This window comes from Lichenostomus cassidix, chromosome 1 (genome assembly GCF_008360975.1).
Source record: "Lichenostomus cassidix isolate B80296 chromosome 1, HeHo_3.0, whole genome shotgun sequence".
Classification (NCBI taxonomy): Eukaryota; Metazoa; Chordata; class Aves; order Passeriformes; family Meliphagidae; genus Lichenostomus; species Lichenostomus cassidix.
The window spans coordinates 33,907,723-33,930,257 of NC_139479.1; the positions used below are offsets into that span (position 1 = coordinate 33,907,723).

The 22,535-nt window shown below is 41.1% G+C and overlaps 2 protein-coding genes across 2 annotated transcripts; both read left to right on the forward strand.

Annotated features, from left to right (window-relative positions):
- The first annotated feature begins 308 nt into the window (after positions 1-308).
- AKAP17A (A-kinase anchoring protein 17A) lies at positions 309-8,400 on the forward strand. The gene is made up of 5 exons (XM_085056292.1): positions 309-393; positions 719-1,930; positions 4,027-4,175; positions 4,808-5,048; positions 6,490-8,400. The coding sequence occupies exons 2-5, from the start codon at positions 1,169-1,171 to the stop codon at positions 7,384-7,386; spliced, it is 2,049 nt and encodes a 682-aa protein (XP_084912418.1). The 5' UTR covers positions 309-393; positions 719-1,168; the 3' UTR covers positions 7,387-8,400.
- Positions 8,401-13,558: 5,158 nt separating this feature from the next.
- ASMT (acetylserotonin O-methyltransferase) lies at positions 13,559-21,727 on the forward strand. Its single transcript, XM_085056300.1, has 8 exons — positions 13,559-14,406; positions 15,776-15,950; positions 16,797-16,926; positions 17,611-17,679; positions 18,197-18,315; positions 19,080-19,220; positions 20,388-20,510; positions 21,157-21,727. The coding sequence occupies exons 1-8, from the start codon at positions 14,335-14,337 to the stop codon at positions 21,366-21,368; spliced, it is 1,041 nt and encodes a 346-aa protein (XP_084912426.1). The 5' UTR covers positions 13,559-14,334; the 3' UTR covers positions 21,369-21,727.
- The last annotated feature ends 808 nt before the right edge of the window (positions 21,728-22,535 follow it).

Genomic DNA, 22,535 nt, shown 5'->3' on the forward strand with positions numbered 1-22,535 from the left:
TTTGACTAAGGCTGGATGTGGCACTCAGTGCCATGGGCTATTGCCATGGTGGCGCTCAGTCATAGGCTGGACTCGGTGCTCTCAGGGGTTCTTTCGCCACCTGATTCTGTGATTCTGTGAAAGGGTTAAACTGCCATGCTGTGCACCCCAGCCGTCCATAGATGCCGGATGAGCACTCAGCACAGCACACACTCGAGTCTCTGCAGCGGCCAGCCGCCGTTTCCCGGAGAGAGAACTCCCGGACGCCTCGTGTCCCTCAGCCGCCGCCTCCCGCCCCGCCGCCAGGCGGCGCCGTCACGCGGCAGGAGGCGCTCCCGCGCGCCGGGGCCTCGCGGCACGCGGAAGCGGAAGCGGCGGCGGCGCAGGCGGGGTGACGCGTCCCGGCGGCTGCGGGTGAGGGGCGCGGGGAGTCCCGTGCGGGGAGCGGGAGCGGGACACGGAGCCGGGAGACCTGCCAGGGACGCGTAGGAGCCGTCGGCCGCGGTGCGGGGGACCCTGGCAGTGTCGAGGGGCGCTTTCCCTGCCGGCGCCTTCCCGGGGTGTCCCCGCCGCCCGGGCTCCGCCCGCCGGGGGCAGCTGCCGGCCGTGGCCGCTCGCTCCGGTGTGACTCGCGGCGCTCCCCAGCCTTGTCCTGCGGAGGCTGCGCGGCGCTGCCGGCAGGGAGGGGCGGTGGGGCTTCGGACGGTTAATTAAACGGGGCGCTTCTCTCTCGTTGCAGACACCTTCCAGGTCTTCCTTCCGGAGAACGTGAGATCTGCCTCGGCGCCGGCCTGCTGGCGTTCACTGGTTGTTAAGTAGCTTGGGGAGCGGTGTGACATCGCGCCGCCAGTCCCTTCCCTCCTGAGAAAGGGTAGCTGCTTTCTGAGCCATCACATACCAACTTCATGTGTTCCTAAGATTGTCATCAGCTTCTTGTTTTCTATTCAGAGGCCTTACACAGGTTTAATTACTTATAGGCTCTAGTGGTTGTAAAGTAATTTAAGATGTTTGTACTCGGTTATAATTTTCTAATTCACTCTTGTGCTAAGAGACATCGTTTTAACTTGGGAATGGTTAAGTCGCCAAAGAATTAAATTATTTATGGATAAGGGCTATTTTATGTGACTACTGTTGGCCTGCAACTTAAACTTGCATCTTTTATTTTTTTATCCTATGCTTTTTCTTTGTTATGGCTGCTGCAACAATAGTTCATGATACATCAGAAGCTGTAGAGCTCTGTGCTCCCTGTGGGTTATACCTTAAACCCATTACAAAAATGACCATCAGTGTGGCACTTCCTCAGCTGAAGCAACCGGGAAAGTCCATTTCCAACTGGGAAGTGATGGAAAGATTGAAGGGGATGGTGCAAACTCATCAGTTTTCCACTCTGCGGATTTCTAAAAGTACTATGGATTTCATTCGCTTTGAAGGAGAAGTCGAGAACAAAAGTTTGGTTAAATCTTTTCTGGCATGCCTTGATGGCAAAACGATAAAGCTGAGCGGCTTCTCTGACATTTTAAAAGTGCGTGCTGCGGAATACAAGATCGACTTTCCTACCAGACATGACTGGGACTCATTTTTCCGTGATGCGAAAGATATGAACGAAACTTTGCCGGGGGAAAGGCCAGATACTATTCACTTGGAGGGCTTGCCTTGTAAGTGGTTTGCAGCAAAGGAGACTGGCTCAGAAAAGCCAAGTGAAGAAGTCCTTATAAAAGTTTTCCAGAAGTTTGGAGAAATCCGTAATGTGGACATACCCATGCTGGACCCTTACAGAGAAGAAATGACTGGCAGAAATTTTCACACTTTTAGTTTTGGAGGCCATTTAAACTTTGAAGCTTATGTGCAGTACCGAGAGTACGCAGGATTCATCGAGGCCATGAATGCCCTGCGAGGGATGAAGCTCATGTACAAGGGTGATGATGGCAAAGCAGTGGCTTGCAATATAAAGGTGAGAGACTACAGCCTTTTGTGTGGGAACCCACATGAGAGAGCAAGTACAATTAAATGTTGTTTCCATAGTGCTTGAAACCTTTGTCTGTATGCCGTAGTGATGACAACAGGTGACATTGACAGCACTAATGTAGCTTTTTGCAACAGACATAAAACTGTTTTTAAAGGAAAATGCTAGCAGAAAAAGGTGTTGTTAGACTACATGAGCAAAGTGAGTGGGGTTTTGCTTTTTTCTTAAGACAATTCTAGAAATCAAAAGTGCTGTTGAAAGGATCAAGTTTATGAGAACGAGTCTCTAAATTATTTTAGAAAATAATACATTTATAAATCGTGATTTCGCTTAAAAGTCCAGTTCTGAACAAGTACAGACAAATTTCCCCAGAAAGTTGGCTGTAAAGTGCATTATTCTTTCATATATTCACTACAAAGAGACATTTTGGGGGAGAATTTCACAGCTTCTGTATTTGGTCCCTGATTGGTAACCAGGTCTATCAGTCGAGGATCAGAACTAACAAGTTTATTAGCATGTGTATGGCCTGGGAGATACACAATTAATTGTTAGTGTACCTCATATACAGGAAGGCCCCACAAAAATTTATATGATAATTTTCCTGCATAGCACAGCTTCCTGTGGATGCCCTGTGCTTATTTTGTAATATTTATATATGGAGTGGTCCAGAAGTAATTTTCTGTAACCTCATTGTCTTAGAAATTACAGCTGTGACAGAAGGGAACAAGACAGACTGTTCAGGTGTAGTATCTCTGAAAGCACGGCTTCAGGAAAATTTACTGTTTGGAGGTGGTTGTGCATTTTTATACCAGTTGAGTGAAATGTTTGCAGATGTATTTTGGTATGCCCAGTAGTCATTCATCAAACGAGGGAGAGTGTATTTCAGAAATAAAGCTTGAGTATTCCTTTATGCAATGTGGGAACATGCAGATATTTATTCAAATTGTAGTTCAGTCAGTGTAATCAAAATACTGTAATCTTTTATCTTGTTATCAAAGCTTCTCAGTTGTGGGATAGAAACTGCCTTGACCTGGTGAAATTCAAACTGTCATTTACACGCAGGGGATCAGGGTTCCCAAATTTAGTTTGGCTGCACAAGAGGAATCATGCCTTCTTGGCAGCTGCCTTGTCAGGACAGCTCTCTGTTATACAAGGTCACAACACCTTGTCTGTTGGTACGTACCTGTACTTTCAGTCTGTTAGTGGAACATCATTTTGCATCGTGCCTGGGTAGATTAAACTGGTCCTTGTTCTCTGCCCCAGGGTTCATGACCATAGGTTTGTGGAAATGTGTTATAGATCCCTGCCTGCCTGCACTCAGAATTGGAGATGAGGACACCAGGGCAGTGTTGTCTGGTGGTGTCCTATTCCAGCATGCAGCTGGACATGATCAAGGTGTGTTCACACACCCTGGAAGCTGAGCGCTTCTGAGGTCTCATTTTTCAGATGTGTGTGTCTTTATTTTCTTTCTCTTCCCACAACTTGTGATCTTCAGCCCAGCATACCTCAGTTTGTGAATCTTGGATTTAGAACTGGTAGGAAGGCTTAAATCAGGTGCTGAATGTTGTAAAACTATTTTTCCTGCTGAATTTAAGGATCACAGTTTTATACAGAAAGGAAGGCCTTTATTTAAACTTGTTTCTACCTTTATTTAAACTTATTTTTTGCCTTTATTTAAACTTATTTCTACCTAGTGCTGTACAGTCCCTAACAGCATGCATTCATTAGGAGTTTTGTATGTGCCTCTTCTGACATATTAAAAACATTGGACATACAGGGTCTCTACCACTGAAAACATTGGACTTTAACCACACTGTGGTTTATTTTTGGTTGTGAGACACAGAAGTATGGAGTGATATCTGATTTTCCTACATGTGTGCACATATTTAGTACTCAGTTACCTTTTTACAATAGGTGGTGCTTTCTCTGGGCGAATAGAGGAGTTCCCTTTGTTTAGGAAAAGGTTTTACACATCTGATTGTACTTACACCAAGGTCTAAGTTAAAATTGTGTAGGTTGTCAGATAGTAATTTTTAATTTTTTTTCTGTTTCATTCAAATTGTTTTCAATTGTATCCCGTAAAGGTTTCTTTTGACTCAACAAAACATCTCAGTGATGCATCAATTAAGAAGCGTCAGCTTGAAAGGCAAAAACTTCAAGAGCTTGAAAAGCAGAGAGAAGAACAAAAACGTAAAGAGAAAGAAGCTGAAGAAAAACAAAAAGAGGAAGAAAGGTATTTATTACTTACTGCTCAATTGTATTTTTAACAATCAGGCATAACAAAACTATTGCTTCATATCAGCATCGAAAGATAGAAGATAACTAAATACAAGTTTTGTGTCGTTAAAGTGAAGCACTTAAAGCTGAGTGTGGTCATTTAGTTTCTCACTTATGCTTATGTTCAGTCCAAAATATTAAACTTGCAAAATACTCAATTTCATAAAAATCTTGCCATCAGACATGTAATTCCAGAAACTGTGGGCCTTTAGCATAAGCTACCATTTTGTCCTAATCATAGAAATAAAACTCACCACACCTGCACACATTCATTGGCTTGGTATTTTTCTTCTTGCCATAATTCTCTGCCCAGCTGCCTCATACATTGTTATTGTCTCTAGTCAAAGCAGTGAAAAAAAAATTCTTTGCTGTAACCATCTTTTGTCTTTGAATTCAAACTTGTTTTTAAAAATAGAATACAACTTTTTGCTGTCATTAAAATGTTCAGTTTTCTACTTTCGTTCTTCAGTTATCAACACAGCTTATTTAGAAACAAATTTAGTTGAAATATAAAATGTATTTTATATAGAGTAGGAGTTTAAAATTGTACTTCGCCTAGATAAGGCAAAAATATTTCTCTCTTTTTAGAAAGCAGAGAGAACTTGAAGAATATGAGAGAGAGAGAAAAAGAGAAGAGAAGTTGCGCAAGAGAGAACAGAAACAGAAAGATCGTGAAGTTCGACGGAACAAAAAGCAACTTGAAAAGCTTCAAGCTGAAGAACAGAGAAAACTTCAAGAGAAGATAAAGCTTGAAGAAAGGAAGCTCCTGTTAGCTCAGAGAAATCTTCAGTCCATTAGATTAATTGCAGAACTGCTAAGCAGAGCAAAGGTAACTGCAATATTCATTTCAGAAGCTAATGAAGAATCCAGCAGAACAAAGCCATTTACTGACTTGAGAGGAGGTGGGGAGCATTGTTCATTAAAGAACAGGTTTAGTACCTCTGCAGCTGCTATTCCTTAGACTAAAATTTCAGAAAAGCACAATGAAACATTATTTCTCTCTTGGTAAAATGTGCAGTTGTAGGTAAATTGAAAGTGAACTTTAATCTATAGTCTTGAATAGCGTTTTTTACTTGTAAATTAATTGTCAGGTTTTCTGAAGTCCAGTAAAAGAATGTGTGAGCATGATGAAGTGAACTAAACACAGAGGATAAGATGCAAGACTCCTTTCTAGTTCCAGTTTGGATGCAGTTTCCCATCTGCCTTTCAGCAATTCTGTTCACTCTTCTTTGCAGTGTCGAGAGACTGAACTTTCATTACTCAATGTTTGAAATGTGCAGAATGTTTCTTCTGTAGGAAGAGTACTGTCAGCACAAGATTTCAAATGTTTGATCGTGTCTCTCTGACAGTATTGTTATTTTTTCACTGAAACACTGAAGCTTAACACTTGGATAAAACCATATTAGGGTGTACTGTATGTGAAACATTTTCTGTAGAAATGAAAAGCTGCGTGGAAAAGCGCAGGTTTTTTTCTTGATGCCAGTGCACTGTAGGAGTATTTTTGAACTCACGGTGCTATGTGCAGATCAGTTATATACTAGAAGAAGGTAAAAATGCTTTGTGAAGGTTTTTTACTTTGCAGCTGTGGATGGAAAGGTTGTCTGATGAAATGGAGTGTGTTTGTTTCATTTATCTGTTCAATTCAGAGAATTCTGCAGTCTATACTAAGCCACTTGACTAGGTCAGAATAGAAAAAAGTTTGAACTATCTTTTCCAGTATGATGAGTTTTTAAAGTGGTTCACAAAGTGGCAATCAGTTTCTTCCTAGTATTTGTCCATTTAATTGCTTGCTGCTTTTATGGAAGGTTTTTAAAGTCGTCTATGAACCACAGATGGCAATCATCTAAGAGAACTTCTCAGTAAAATGAAAAGCATTTTTAGTTTGACTGAATTCTTAAATTTTAGATTTGACTGAAACCTTCAATTGTTGATCCTGATAAATGTATTTAAATACTGCAGATTTTACATGTTGTTACTTCTGTTATATTAAGGAGCCATGAAGACAAAGCTTCACCGCCAGAATTGTGGACAAATAATGTTTCACCTCACAGCAGTTTTGTATTAGTGGGTTTTGTTGGTTGATTTGGTTTGGGGTTTTTTTCCCTTTAAGAAAGAAATACCATTGTATTTTTGGGTGGTTAAGTTCTGTTTGTTAGACTTTATTTTCTTGCCATATTGCTGCCTTTTTCTTATGATATCACTTGGAAGCATGAGCAGGTATATAAATACTTTTTTTGTTTACTATTACCTTCCCTTTGACTGTCTTTCAGGCAGTAAAGCTTTTGGAACAAGAACAGAATGAAGAAAAGATTTGTCTGCAGCAGCTGGAGGAGAGACGAAGGCTCCAGGAGGCTGAGCTTAAACGTGTGGAAGAGGAAAAAGAGAGAGCACTGGGGTTGCAGAGAAAAGAAAAGGAACTGAGGGAGAAACTACTGAACAATCTTCTGAGCAAGAAAATGGATGCAGTTAATCAAAACAAAGAAGAAACTGAAGCATCTCAGACTGACGTGCCAAGAAGCCCTAGTGGTGTTCCACACACTGTGTCATCCAGCTGCATCACTTCTACCTCAGGACAGGCTCTGACAGGCAAACTGGCTCCTGGTTCTCAAATAGAAGTAGCATCCTCTGAAAGTGTAAATGCTCAATGCAAGTTCTTAAATGGCAACATTCATGACAAAGTTAATGTCAGAGAGGGTCAGAATCTTCATACTACAAACTCTGAGAGGTGTTCTGAGAAAAGAAGTTCGGGGGTACTTTCGTGTGTTCCTGCCGATAACCAGGACCAGAAGAGCCTCTCTAGCTATGAGCAGAGCATTTGCAAGAAGGACTCTCACTGTGAGCCAGACAAACGTGGCACAGAGCCAAGGAGAAGAAAGAGCCGTTCATGTAGCAGCATAAACAGTGATGAGAGTAAGGGTAGACGAGAGAGCAGCAGACACAGAAGAGATGTGAGTTACCGGGATGAAAAGCATAGGAAAGAAAGGAGGTATTACAGACACTCCAGCAGAAGTTACAGCCCTCGACGAAGCCGCAGTCCTCGAAGAAGAAGTGCAAGCCCCAGACGTTCTCGTTACAGAAGAACTCGCAGCAGGGAACGCAGGCGAGACAGGAGAGAAAGGAGTCGTAGTCGCAGAAGTGCGAGCAGGAGACGAAGGCACCGGAGGTGATCACTGAGTCAGCAAAGGAGTACTCGGAGTGGGTAGTGGAGGCCTTGACTCCTTTGAAAGGCTGGGTAGGACAAAAGGGCCAGAAAGTTGTAAACCAGACCTCATCCGTGTGACTGTTATAGAAAACACAATAGTTTCAACCAATTCTTAGCTTGCATCTAGTCCCTGAAATGAAAAGAGATGCCTGATTTTTTTGACCTTCCCTTCTTTGTTGTCTATTTCTAGGTTTCTACCACAATGTAGGTGTAATCACCTGTGCTTGTGCTCAAGTTCCTATAGTGCTAAAAGCCAACCTGTTTTCTTCAGTTTCAGTCTTCTAAACCTTGAGTGTATTCAGTTTTTATCTCTGTATCACCTAATTTGGCTTACGAAATACATGGGTGCCAGTCATAGGAACTTCAGATGTGATGAGCTATTACACACAGATTTGATCTAAAGTGTTTTCTGGTGCATTCAATGAAATCATGTTTAACAAAGTAGAGTTTTTACTGATTGAGATGGATAGCAAAACTTTCATATTTTTCTTAAAAATTACTATAAAGAAATGCAGGTTACCTTTTAAACTGCTATAATTCCTTCATATGTCTGTATGATGCCAAGCTTTGTGGCCCAAATTATTCTGGCATGTAATGCCTTCTTATAATAATACTTTCCATGTAAGAGTGGCACAGTGGTGTAGGAAGTAACAAGCAGTGGTAAAATGGTTGAAAACTGTTCTGAAATTTTGTTGACATATTTGGCTTTGTAATTATTTCAGGTGGCATAGAGCTACTTGAAACATTTTTTTCAGGTACATAAAGAGCTAGACATTGTCTTGAAAAAGGGGCCTTCTTGCTAAATTATTTTTACTTGTGTTGTTGGAAAGTAAGGCTGCGATGTCTCTTGTTAAATCCGTTTAAGAATACTTTTGCTTTTAAAATGCAGCTCAGGAATATTAAAAGCTATAACGTTACAGTGAAAGAGTTTATTTTGCGTTTTTATGGTAAAATTAAAAAGAAAACTGTTTCCAGTGAACTGAAGTTGCTGTTTTCATATGTCAACATATTAAAATCTACAGAAGTGTTGTGTAAGAACCTGTTCGTTGAAAGCATCACTCAGAACATTCGAGTAATCAAGTTCAGCTTCTCTTTTTGATGATCCTGTTATGTTACAGCTATGTTAACTGTTAATTCAGCAGGATGTGTGCTCTTTAACTACAGCCTTCAGATGCCATTTTCTTCACGCTGATGCATGAAATCAAAGTGCATCCATTTCCTGGAGTGTCTGAGAAGCACATTAGTGCTGCAGCTCAGCTGGATCCTTGGCTGACGTAGTTTGTCTGCTTTACTTTCAGAATCCATGTGGGTTTGTTTCTTACTAGACCATGCTGCTGAAATCTTTGTAGTTTCTAGCTGTGGACAGAAAAGGTAAGACATTGATAGCATTAAATTGTGAGGAGCTGTTGTGTTCCTTGAAGGCAGAGAGGCATAGACAAATCAGAGGGCTTGGCAATCACCAGCCATAGGAAGTTTCACAAGGGCAAGTGCAGGATTCTTCACCTGGGATGGGGTAACCCTGAATGTATGAACAGAATGAGATGCTGGAGAGCAGTCCTGCATAAAGGGACCTGGGGGTTGTGGTTGGTGGCAAGCTGAATATGAGTTTCAGTGTACCCTGTCAGTGAGGAGGGCCAACCATGTCCTGGGGCATGTCAGGCACAGTGTCGCCGTCTGGTCAAGGGAGGGGATTGGTTCTTTTGTGTCCTTTCAAAATCTGGAGTTCATCTCTTGCAAAGCCAGGAACTCAAAGAATTCCCAGCTTCTTGCCCTGTGTCAGACAGCTGTAACTGTCAACTTAAACTTACTTTAAAATCAGGCTTTGGTGTTAGGGAAAGTTCAAGTTCTCTCTTAGTGAAAAGGTTTTTTTCCTTCAGTAGTGGAAAAATTTCTCCAATGAGCATGATTGGTGTGGTATAAATACAGGGTGTAAATCTCATTAAACCATGGATTGGGCAACTTTACATGACAGCACCGTGTTCATGCCTGCTGGAAAGCCTAGGCATCAGTGAAAGAGATCTCTGAGCCCTATTCCATGTACTGAGTCCCAAGAAATGCCCAGTGTTTCTTCCAGTGTTCTGCCGCCATTCTTGATCATTCTTAAATCATATGATGAGGCAGGAGGAGAGTTTTCTCAGTTTTGAGAATGCATGTCTGTTACTGCACTTGACTCCAGGAGAGATTTTACATCTGTCACCACAGTGTCTCCCTTGTGTCCTTGCAGGGGTGGCAGAAGGATAGGTTTAAGTGGGAACCCACTTTGCTCTTGAGGATGCATAGTGTTTTGGCGTGTACTGATCATCTAGTGATACAGGGACCTCTTCCTGTTGGTGGAGGAAAGCCCTGCTCATCACAAATTGCTTTCAGCAAGGTCTGAGCTGAAGAGGGTAGGAAGTTTGTGGGCCAAAACTCTTGAGCTCCCTGTTTTGGGCTAGAGCTGGTGCATGTGCCCTTTGCATGTGCTGCTGCCTCATTGTGGCTGTTGGCAGTGGCAACCAGGAATGGTTTTTCTGCAGTGCTTGTGAAGCAAAGAAGATCAGGAGTCTCAGAGGGGTAAGAACTCTTGAGTTCCTGTTGTTGTGGACAGTATTACTGCATAGTCCTGTTCTTATCCTCAAAGAAGAATGTCTCCTGTATGTGTGAGGGTTGATCAGCCTCTGCACTTACCAGACTTTCGACCTGCAATTTTCTTTTTATCTGCTGGCCTCAGCCTGTACTAGGTGACTTGGGGAGCAGCTTAGTGAAATGACGGCTTTGCTACAAGAGCTGGGCCAAAGCCCTTCAGTGTGATTATTGTGATGTTTTCCATCTGATTGCTGCCTGCTGTGGTGAAGTAATTTTGATAATGTATGAGTCAAATTGCTGGAAGTAATTGATTAGTAAAAAATTATTACCAAAGCTGTAACCATATCCAAATCCTATTTCTAATTTGCTCTACCTTTTAGAGTAATCTATTCAGTCACCTAGAATAAGGACATAGGCATAATTAGGTATATGTATGAAAACAATTTGATATCTTACCTGGAAGCATCATCGCTAAAGCAGACAGAGAAAATGGGAGTTTTTGCAGTCACTCCTAAAATTGTGAATGCAAAATTCTATCGGTGCCACAAGGCTATAAACACAAACGTGGTCAACACTACCTGGATGTTGCACCAATGTTGGCTTTGGGGCAGTTATTGTATACGACCATGTAACATACTATTGTGGCTGCTCATGTTTGCCAGCAGAGGTGGAGATGTTACATTCTATGTAAGACAGCAGTTATAACAACTAAGTTGTCAAATGCCTTAATTTATAAATACGTGGGTGAAATTTGTCACTGATGTCTTATATTAGTACTTATAGCTTATTAGTACACAAATCAAATTTGTCTTTATTTTCCTAAACATGGAAATATACATATTGCCTGTGTTTTGACCTGGTATCCTGCATTTGAGGTTTGGTTATTCTGGATACAATGCCTGTTTCAGTAAGCTTACGTTGCATTCTGTTGATCTGGCCTTTCCCCAGCCTAATGAATATATTATTTGCAGAATGTATCTTCTGCTGCTTCACAATAAATTTGCAAGTGTCTCAAGTGTTTGTATAAAGCAGCAGTCTAGTTGCAGTTGATTCTTCAGAACTGGGTGCACAGAATGGATCATCAAGTATCTTATATTAACCTAATACTGGACTCTTGAGGCTTGTTTGAAGTGGTGTGTACCATCCTTTCTTTTTTAGTGGCAGCACAGAAAATGAATTTGATATGGTTCCCTTTTACATGCTGCACCTCCTGAATCTCCTGCTGCCTCAAAAAGAAGAAAAAAAAGAAAAAAGAAATTCATAGGTTAGCTCAGGCTAATTCTTTGCCATAGCATATATTATGAAACTTTTGAGGGGCTCAGGCTGATTGGAATTGCTCTCTAATTGATAGCTAATCTAGCTTCATGTGCACTGTGGCACCTGCCAAGTGAGCTCTATCTGCTCTGCATAGGATGTTCAGGAGTTCACTTTTAGCTAGTGTACCTGGATATCCTCAGAAACTCTTATCTGCTGGGACATTGATAGAAATCTCAATGATTATTTAGTTGAATTGTTTGTTGAGAGATTATTTGCAGTCTACAACTTAAACCAAGAACAACTCTAGATTGCCTGAGATGACTTTAAAAGACGTCCTCAGTCAAAGTTTTCTCTGTAAGTGAAACTAAAGAGAAGTGAGAGTCTGTTTAGAGAATGAGCTGGATATACAGGTTTTCCTGCCCACTCCAAGTGTTTGCCATTATTATATGCGATGAAAACAGGAAAAAAACAAAGTTAGTTGGTGTCAAAAGGGATGACAGTAATAGTCACATTATTAGAAAATGCATCTATTGTAAAATATGAGAATAATTAGAAGGTACAAAGAAGAAAAGGAGCATTTTGTTAAAACTGTATATTTCAATGGAAAAGCTTGATACTGAGTATCTTGGGTTTTTTAGGATTGTTAAAAAAAGGCCACAAACTGTATTATCTTAGTGCCCTTCCAGGGCATCTGTTATAAGCTGAGCATACTTAGACACTTAGTATTGATAGCAAGGCACAGGTATTTCCTTACTGACATTATTGAAACTCATTGTAGTAGTAGTCACATCCCTGGGATTTGTATTTTTTGCTTATAAGGAAATTTTCATGTGTCAAAATAGTGTCAACTGCCATTTCTCACTGGCAGACACATTCATTTTGCTAAATCTCCTTTGTAGATAATTTCTTACTTTCAAATATTATGCAAAAATGAAATAATTGGTTTTTCTGTAGCATTTGTCTGTAGTGAGTCATTTAGGCAAAGAAAAATGCGTCACTGAAATAGAATTGCAATGGTAAAATAAGGGGTTTAGCCTGCGTGTGGTCTAAGCCCTATGAGAGAAACCTTGATGGGGTTTTCAGGGAAAGCAAGCCATTGCAATTTCATCTTCATGAATGCATTTGTAGCTTAAAAGGAGCTTAAACTTTAAGCCTCACTAACAATTTACTTGGAAACAGCTACACACTGCACGTGGCTTTTTTCAGTCTGGTGTGAGTTATCTGCAAGCCTCCTCCCCTACATCTCACTACTAGTAGTAATCCCATTAGATGATTAAAACTGGTGTCCTCAACAGACAGATTTAGTCATAATTGTAAAAGAACTTCAAGTGTATTTAATCAACCGTGTGGTCATTTTATTACTGGAGACTCTTGTACCATATAACTTTGCCTTAAGTGAAATGCATTTATGGCCTGGGGCTGTATAGCTCTTATGATCCCAGGAGTGGGAAATCCTTATGCTTGCGTGAAATTGCACAAGTTTGTTTCTCAGTAGTGGGCAGAATTGGCCTTCAGAAGAGAAATATTTTTATTTTCATACAGCTTTCTAATCTTGTTGGTTAACAATAGTTATCTTTGGCTGGTGATGTGTAATTATGAACAATTTAGTTCTCTGGTTTCATTGGAGGAGAGGGATTGGTATTGGGGGAAATAAATTACTTGGTTACCCACGCAGATGGAGACTTAGTGAGGAGGTTTTAAACTTTCTCCTTCTTCAGAGCTGTCTTCAGAATGAAACCAAAGCACTGGAAAAGCTGTAGTGTGTTCACCAAGGGCAGGTCTAGATTTGTCCAAGTGAATGAACTCTGCTTATAGCTTATTGCAAATGCAGACAGAAGTTCATAAATAGTAACTGAGCTCATGTGCTCTCCTTGAGCTGGAGATAGCAGGGGAATGTGTCCATTATGAATGTAGGTGTGTTTTTGAAGTCTTCAGTGTGTTGTTCAATGCAAGCTGCACAGATTCACAATGACTTTGGCAGAGAGGTGTGCTGGACTTTACAGCCTGCCCATACAAAGTACACAGAATATTAGTGTATTGAACACTGAATCTGGTGCACTAACAAGACAATAGGACTGTGTTTATAGGCTGTCTTGGCCAGGATAAGCAGCTCTACATGTTTCTGCAGTTTGATGTTAGCTGTAACTCTTGTATGTTCGTACCTAGTACTCTGATAACACAGGAGACTGTGGTGTTAGAACCTAAGAAAAGGTACTGAGTTTGCATGCAGGGGGGAAAAAGGCTGAAAACTATTGCATCTGCTTAAATAACTTTAATAGCTAACTATCAAAGTTGCCATTTCACTACTGGTTTTGCAGAGAAGGGGAGGAAGACTGTAGTAGGCAGCTGGAAAATGTAAAACGTCATCCCTCAGCACCCTTCTGTCAAAACATGGCAAAGCACAAGTAGGACACCCCTGCTGAGGTGCTGCTATCAAACAGGTGTTGCTTTCTAAGCTTTTATCAGGGTGGGTTGGGGGACCTGAAAAACACAGAAAAGTAGCAAGGGTAGGTTTAATTCCTCATAGGCTTCGCCTGAGTGATCATCATCACAGCAAACTAGTCACAGTGAGAAAACAGCAAACAGACTCCTACAGCTTCTCTTTGGACTGGCTGCTTCTGCACTTGGGGATGGGGTGTTCCCTACTGCCAGCCCAGGGTCCCCTGGACCTGTGCCCATCACAGCAAATTTCAAGTCCCAGGGAAGATTCTGCTCTGGTTTATGAATGCTGGTGCATTGTGCTGCTTTCAAGTTCTTGATATTCTTCTGTACTGATTCCTGTCTTGCTTGTTACAAGCTTTCAAGTGCTTCTAAGGTACCAGCATGTTACAGATGGATGAATTGACAATACAAGCTTTAATCCACACTGCTTCTTTAGCCTTATACTTGATGATGGAAGATTCAAAGAAACAGCTCAACCAGGTAGAAAGCCCCATCAAAGCCAAATAACTCAGCTAACACATTTTGTAACCAGTGTGTTTCTCAGAAGCAATAAGATTATGTGGATCAGCTGGTGTGCTTTGTGTCTGGTGAAAAGAAGCTTATTTAAATTAAGAGAGCCAGGAAATCTGTGTCTCAGTCCAGAAAGAAGATGAGTTCCACAGAAGACCTTGACTATCCTCAAGTCATCGTGCAATACAGCAATGGATTTTTAATCTCAAAGGTAAGAAATATAACTCAGTCTTAGAAAGAGTATGCAGACAGAAATATTCAGGTATTTCTCTTTAGGTCCTGAATATAAGACTTTGGAAGAGGTGAAAGCAAGAGTCTGGAATAATAATTGTTTTTCCAAACATATTCTAAAGCATAACAAGCATATTTTTAAGGCAAAAAGGTAAAACTAGTAATTCCACTCTCCTTGTTGTTTACTGATGTTACTTGCTTAAGAACATGGGCATAAAATTACAATATCCATTGCAGTGGAAGATTTTTGCCCCATTTACTATTTAGTTTCCTGTTTTTCCTTGCTGCACCTCTGGCCAACATGGTAACAGAAGGAATGCTCTTGGGTTGTGCAAATACTGCTGCACCTTAAGGCTCCTGAAAGGCAGAGCTGATAACAAAGAGAGGAAGGATAGATAATGAAAAATCACTTTGTGAGAAAAAGAAGTGCCCAGGGCTTTCCAAATTAACACTGGTAATATTATGTTTTTGAGAAACAATTTCAACTTCGGCTAAGCCATGCTCTTACTCAAGGTAAAAGGAGCTTCATTGTACAGTAGTCATTGTAGCTCAAATAATTGTATATACTGGCAGTCAATTGAATTCATGCCTTTTTTACTCTTTCAGGAGTGTTTATGTGACCAGAGTGACAGGCAAATGCTTGTAAAATTGACTGTGAATAGCTAAAAAAGGACGATTGGGGTTTTTTCATATATGGTTAGCTATGTCTGAAGGTTGAAGGATATTGCTGGAGAAGTTCCACACCTTCTCTGTGAAAAAAACTGGGCAATTTTGCTGACTTGAATGAAGTAGTGATTCTGGATGAAAGAAAACTCCCTGCTTCTGGGAGACCACTGTAGTCCTTCATATCAGTCCCTGAAAGCAAGGTCTGTAGAATGGGAAATTCCCCCAAATACAAGCCATTGGAGAGACTCCAGCGTTCACCAAAACAGGTGTTAGATCCTTAGTTAAAGAACAGAAACATAAACAGAGAACAAGCACCACCACCACCCAGTCCTGCCTTTGTTCCTTCCAGGAGACTGTGAGAATGTGCTTCTAAACTAAGGGAGAGGCAGGAACATTTACACACAAAATCTGGTCTCTAAATGTGGACTCTTGGAAGCCAAAAAGCATTGGCTGATTTCAATGGAAAAGGAAAAAATAAAAAAGAAGAACAAAGAGTGCATTGCATGCATAGTATATTATACCAGCACTCAGATAAACTAAAATTTATTAATCAGACTTGTTTATATGCAATACAAGTTTTTCTGTAATAAATATTATTATATGTATATTTTGTCTAATTAAGCAGCTTGTGAAATGTAGGCTTTAGTGCTTTCACCTAATTCCTCAGTCCCACCTTTCCCCAGGTTATGTTCACTGCCTGTGAGTTGGGGGTGTTTGATCTTCTTCTGGAGTCAGGAAAGCCTCTGTCTTCAGATGCCATTGCTGCACATCTGGGTGCCAGCACCATGGGGATGGAAAGACTGCTGGATGCCTGTGTGGGATTGAAGCTCTTGGCAGTAGAGATGACACAAGAAGGAGGTAATAAATGCAGAGGAATGGGAATAAACTAAAAGACTTAAACTTTTCTGATGGTTTTGAAAGTGAGGTAAGATGTGAGGGCAAAGGTGACACCAAATGTTAAGTCAGTTAATGTAGCTGGAAGAAGGAGAGAATCACTGTTGGGATTCACTCTTCAGCTGAAAGAGAAGAAGTAAACGTCAGCATGATCTCAGGTATGAAATGAAACACATTTTCAGGGCTCTATATCCCTAAACGTCTTTGTGCAAGAGCCACATGTGACCTTGGAGAAGATATTCAGGATCTCTGCAGAGCTGGTCTCAAGAAATCTCTGGGGTATGGGCAGGATTTTAAACCTTTAAACAAAACGCCAGGGTAGATGGTTAACAGCATGACTTAAAACCAGATTTTGTTTTTCTTTGGGTTTTTACCATCATATGAACTATTTTGTTAGGTTGTTGATGAGAACTGAGAGGTGATGTAAGTTTCCTTACGTCAGAAACATGGAATCCACCTGGACAGAGAGGATCTCTGTCCATCAGCCAGCTGATCAGGACTAGCTAGAGTCTCACAAGTTGTGTCCCCTGCTCTGCCTTGGGTTGGCATGCTCTCTTTTAGAAATTATATCTGTTGCCCAATGGGTCTGGGGAGAGCAGGATCTATCTTTTATATTCCTTTACTATGCCAGTCCCGTGGGTGAGTGATGCCCCTGCAGACACGTTGGTTGTAGAAGTAATGTGGTTGTGTCTTTGGCTGTACAGGCATCTTCTGATGATAAACACCATGCTGTGTATTGTGATAAACACAACAGGCTCGACAAGGTGTTATATCATATATGTTAGTAAATATATTTCTTTTACCCTTTAGCCCTCTATAGAAACACAGAAATTTCCAACATCTACCTTACAAAATCAAGTCCAAAGTCTCAGTATCATATTATGATGTATTATTCCAACACAGTCTACTTGTGCTGGCAGTACCTGGCCGATGCTGTGAGGTAAGGAGGAGTGTTGTGTGCTGTTTGTTGCTTTGCAGCATCTGTGTTGCTACTCAGAGTGGTGTGTTTCTGGGGAAGAGCTCCATAAAGACAGTGACTGGTTCTCAGAAATTAAAAGCAACAGATAATTCAGATGTTAACATGACCGATATATGCGTTTTTTCCCCACCTTGTTTTCAATTTGTGTGTGTTCTTGTCTTCCTTTTCCCTCTCATTATAGAGATGGTCTGGAAATCAGATTGTTTTATATTTAACCTTCAGTTAAGCACTTTATCATTACAGTAGCTCTTACTGGACATGGCATCAACAAAGTAAATAATGAGTAATGGTGGCTAAGGACACTTCTGTTGCACTCTGTAGGAGCAGTTTAATATGGGTCTGGAGTCTCATTTATTCCAGTCCATGGAACTGATGACCAAACATAGTGTAGATGATGGTGATGATTGCACCATTTTTTACATTTACCTTAGGTATGTTCCCATAAATCACAGAATCCTAGAACGGTTTGCGTTGAAAAAGACTCTAAAGAATATCTAGTTCCAGCCTTCCTACCATGGAGGCCACTCACTATATCAGGTTGTTCAAAGTGCCATCCCAACCTGACCTTGAAAAGAACCAGTCTTGCTTGTGAAAGGTTGAGAAATACATCAGCACACTCATAGGCTTTTTAAATTGCTGTTATAGAGAAGGAAGAAACCAATATGAAAGAGCTTTTGGCATTTCATCTGAAGACCCTTTTGGAGCAATGTACAGGTAATAATTAGAATATTTGTAGAAATTTTATTCTTCTTGTTGTGGATAAAACTAATGTTTTTAATTATGGCTCAGGACAATTAAATCTGAAGGTGTGAGAATTCCTCTCATCAGTGTCACGCAATGTTTTCCTTTCTCAACAATATCAATTAGTGGGACACTCTCATATTTTAAATAGAAGTATATAATTTCCTAATCTGAAAAACATCACAGATCTCAGACAGAGGTAATGGTAGTTCAAGGAAAAAAATCCCTTGGAAATTCTGGCAATGAGCAGCATAATACTCTATTGGATTTCACTAATCTAATTTCCTGTTTAAATGCATGAATTCATAACTGTACCCTCCTTCTCCAGTAGTACTCAAGCTAGGTTTATATGCAAAGAGAACATATTCTGTGTCAGTAAGCCCAGAGGTTATTTTTTAAGCTCAAACATGTACTAGCAGTTATATGATAGGAATCACTAGGGATGTAGTAAGGAGCCTTCTTTAGATGCTGTGTCTGTTGTCATTGCTAGATCAGATGAAGAAATGCTAAAATTCATGGCTGGCCAGAACTCAGTATGGAGTATATGTGGCAGAGATGTCCTGGCTGCATTTGACCTTTCCCCTTTCACGCAGATCTATGACCTGGGAGGTGAGTGTTAGAAGATCTTCTTTAACAAGGCTCTGAACTGTCTTCTTTAAGCTCTGTAAAGAAAAACAACTCCTATGTTACAGACGGGCAAAACAATGGAAAGCAGGATATATCTCAGCAATATAAGGACCATTTTACTGATTTGGTTGGGTTAAAAACAGAAATGTGGGAGTGATGAGAGCATTAGGAATCTGAATGCTTTTCTCTACAGTCTCATTTGTGTGGGTAGTCACTCATACCATTGTGGATGTGGCAGCTTTAGTATTTTTTTATGCCTTATTTGATGCATTCTTCCAGTGCTAGACTCTTTCCTTCCTCCCCTTCAGTCACTGTGGTTGAGATACTGCCTACAGCCTCTTATCCTGCAGCACCCTGCCGTCCCAGCTCTGCTGAGTGCTGCCACGATTCATGGGATGAGGCAGGCTCCCTCCTGGCCTCCCTCATTTCTTCCCCAGATCCTGGTTTAATGACTCAGTTTTGCATTTCTCACCTTCCAACACCCACAGCTGGGTCTGGCTAGGAGGGAGGATAAGAGCTGGAAGGGCTGGGGCTGACCCCACAGGCCCAGGGGCTGCAGGTCCTGGACCTTCCTGCAGAACACATGCAGACAGTGGCCCTTCCTGTCCCTCCTCTTCCTCTCAGCAACTCATGGGGTGCAAATGTACCTTGCCAGCTTCCATGAGGCTGAATGCACCATTGCCTACATGGTTTCATGGGGGTGTTGGTTTTGTGTCACTGCTGACCTTCTTCTGCTGTCCCCAAAGGAGGCGGAGGAGCTTTGGCCCGCGAGTGTATTTCTTTGTATCCAAATTCTGCCGTCACAATTTATGACCTGCCCAAAGTTGTGCAAGTGGCCAAAGAGCAATTTTTTTCCCCTGAGGAGCCCCAGATCGCTTTCCATGAAGGTGGGTGTGGACAGTGGTGTGGTGTTGTCACAGCTGTTGCTGCAGAGCCGCTTGGCTCTGCTCAGAGGTATCATACTGGAGGCTCAGATGCCCAGCTGCCCCTTCTGGGGACAGTGTGTGTCTCAGGCTGCAGCCTCCCCAGATGGGTCTGCAGCTGTCCCAGTTGTGCGTCTGCAGCTATCAGAGACATAACTCAGTTACTCAGCACAAGAAGTTCATTATTCCTGAACAGAACTATATGATTTTTTCAGAACATGGATACATTAGCAAAAAAAAAAAAAAGAAAAAAGGCATCCTGGAATTTTGAAATCTGCCAAAATCCTGTGCAAACCTCCTGGCAGATGTGAGGGATGCCAGGCCTGCTCTGAACAAGGCGTTTTCCTTCTCTGGTCACAACTGATTGAATTTCAAGTCCTAAGATATTTTAGACTATGAAAGTGGGTGAGCTAGCTCATAATTCTCTTGTCCAGGCCACTTCATAGTCTTTATACCATATATGATGAAAATGAGTATAGGGAGATCTCATTTTTAATGTTTACAAAAGTTTTCAAAGTGCTGGAATTGCTTAATATTCCTCAAAGCTCAGAGAGAGGAAAGAAACCTTGAAGAGAGAAGGGAGTGTATAAAAACAAAGATGCAACAAAATGGAAAAAGAAATGACAAAATGCTGAGAGAAAAATCTGAATGCAGTACACCAGGTGCTAAAAAAAGGGCATGACAAAGAAGCTTATGATAGGAGGTGAAAGATGTGTATTTTTACCTATGGATTTATGAATTAACTCCATGATTAATGAAGATCTTTGAAAATTTTACTAGATATTCTTTCCTTCTTTTTCGTGACAGAAACCATGTGAACCCATCTCCTTAATGCTTTATGAAGCTGAATTTCTGTCACTGGAGAAAACCTAAACTCATATGCTTTCCTGTGCATCAAAGTCTGTTTCAGGAAGAGTTGCTGTCTTTAAATGTTTCAGATCTTCTTGAGGCTGAACAAGAGCAAAATTCCCTATGCAGTGCAAGAGAGGACTTTCACCTGGTAACTCCATTGCTGTCTCATACGTGTGAAGGACATGGCAAGCCCAGAACTGAACAGAACTGAAAATATTTGCTTAACTCAGCTCTGTGTGTTGTGGGGATTTGTATAATGCATGTGTTCTTGCTTTACAGGAGACTTCTTTAGTGATTCAATTCCTGAAGCTGAACTGTATATTTTATCCAAGATTCTGCACGATTGGGATGATGACAAATGCAAAGAGCTGCTGGTCAAAGTCTACAAAGCTTGCAAGCCTGGTAGGTGTTAGCTCTTGAAGAGCAGAGAGACTCTCACCTATCAGTAAAGTGAAACACACCTGTCTTGATGCTCAGATTGGGTGGCAGAGTTTCAGTGCGGAAGTTTCTTAGTTTAGTCCTTTGCTTTCCTAAGCCAGCCACACGAAGCTGGAGCAAACAGCACCTGGTCTAAGATCTCTTTGTCTGGCTTCCAGCTTTTGTTTCCTTCTCTACAGGGACTCCTCTTTCAAGGCATAAAGTGTAAGGACTGAAGATTATGGGTATTGTTTAGGCAGGTGTATATATCATAGTAAAAAGTCCCACTAAGCATCACAGTGAACCCCTGGAGTTTCAAAAGCACTGCCTACAGAGTTAGGTTCTCAGCAGAATCAGTAAGGTCCTGTGAATTTCAGCTGGGGAAAATGGGAAATTCCCATCTCAGCCATAGCACCCTCTTCAGCTCTGGGATATCAGTACCTACATAGCCATGTAGAGACATGCTCTGATGCTTTGGCTCTTTCATTGTCTTCTGTGATGCTGAAATATGACTTAATGTAGAGGCTACTTCTTCCTGAAAGTAAAGGTCAGGAACTGTCCTAATAACAGCTCCAAAATATCTCACCTTTTCATTGCTCAGGGTGTGTTTTCTTTCTCTCCACTCCACCAGGTGGTGGAGTGCTGCTGGTTGAATCCCTTCTGAATGAAGACAAAAGTGGGCCTATAGAAACTCAACTGTATTCAATGAATATGTTGGTGCAGACAGAGGGCAAAGAGAGAACAGCAGCAGAGTACAGCAAGCTCCTGGAGGCAGCTGGCTTTGGAGTGATTCAAGTCAAGAGGACTGGAAAACTCTACGATGCTGTTTTAGGAAGGAAATAGTAGTCCGTGTTTTATGTACGTAACAAGACAGAAGAAGTTGAGAAATCTGCTATTCTCTTAGTTTTTAGTTAAGGCTGCCAACTTTTTTGTAAGCTGATACATTGTCAGAAGAATCACTAATAACAGATCTTGAACATGCAGGTATTGCAAATCTAGCAGCCTGGCTAGGCTTGCTTTTTATTCTGGGAGGGAAAGAAAGAAATCAACACCTGTTCCACAAGAAACAATCCACAAAAGAAACCTGCAGTGTGTCTGCTTCAGCTTGTATCGGTCTCTCTGATTTTAATACTGTATCTGACAAAAGCAGTGCTGAATTTGTACTTTAATTCCTGCAAAATAAAACTAATCCCTGTACTGAGCTCTCTTGCCTGCATTTGTATTCCTGAGGTATTGATATAATAATACCAGACAAAGTTATGTCTCCTTGTGGTCTTTTCAGAGTTCCAGGAGAAATCCTGTCTGAGCCTTGGGCAGTTTTGTTGGAAAAAATGATTTCTTTTTTATTTTTTCTAGACTTTAATTTAAATTATGAAAAAAGAATGTTGCACCTTAGTGACTGGTTGAAGCCCAGGGATTCTTATTACTGAACAAGTAGGAAGATGATGCAGCCAAGTCATTCTGTTATGCACTTGGGTAGTCCTTACTACGTGCCTCCTGCTATTTCTTTAAAGCATTTGATCTAACACAGTCTGCCATTACCCACTCAGTTCTTGAAAGCAGAATGACATATTACTGAATCGAGAAACATTTGAAGAAGGCAGTAGAAAGCCACCCTGCAGTTGTTTCTTGAACAGTAATTGCATGTGCCCATTAAGCTGGATGCTAGAGGAGCTTGAGATAGTTTATTCAGTAGCCATCTCTACAGGAGCCTCCCACTCCCATGACTGTAGGAGGAGAATAGGGAGAAAGTAGCCCCAGTACACACAGGAGATGTGTAATTGTTGTGATTGTTTAATATCATCACAATAACAGAGACATGCTGGGACAACTTGCATGATTGGAATGTTGGGTTTTGGGGAGTTGGGAGTTTTTTTCTTCTCAATAGCAAACTCTGTGAAGAAAACTTGAAACAAGTGCTTTTCTATGCAGGCAAATTAAACCTCTATTTGTTCCTATACTTTCCATGTTCCAACAGACATCTCTGATGACATCTTGCTATATATAAGG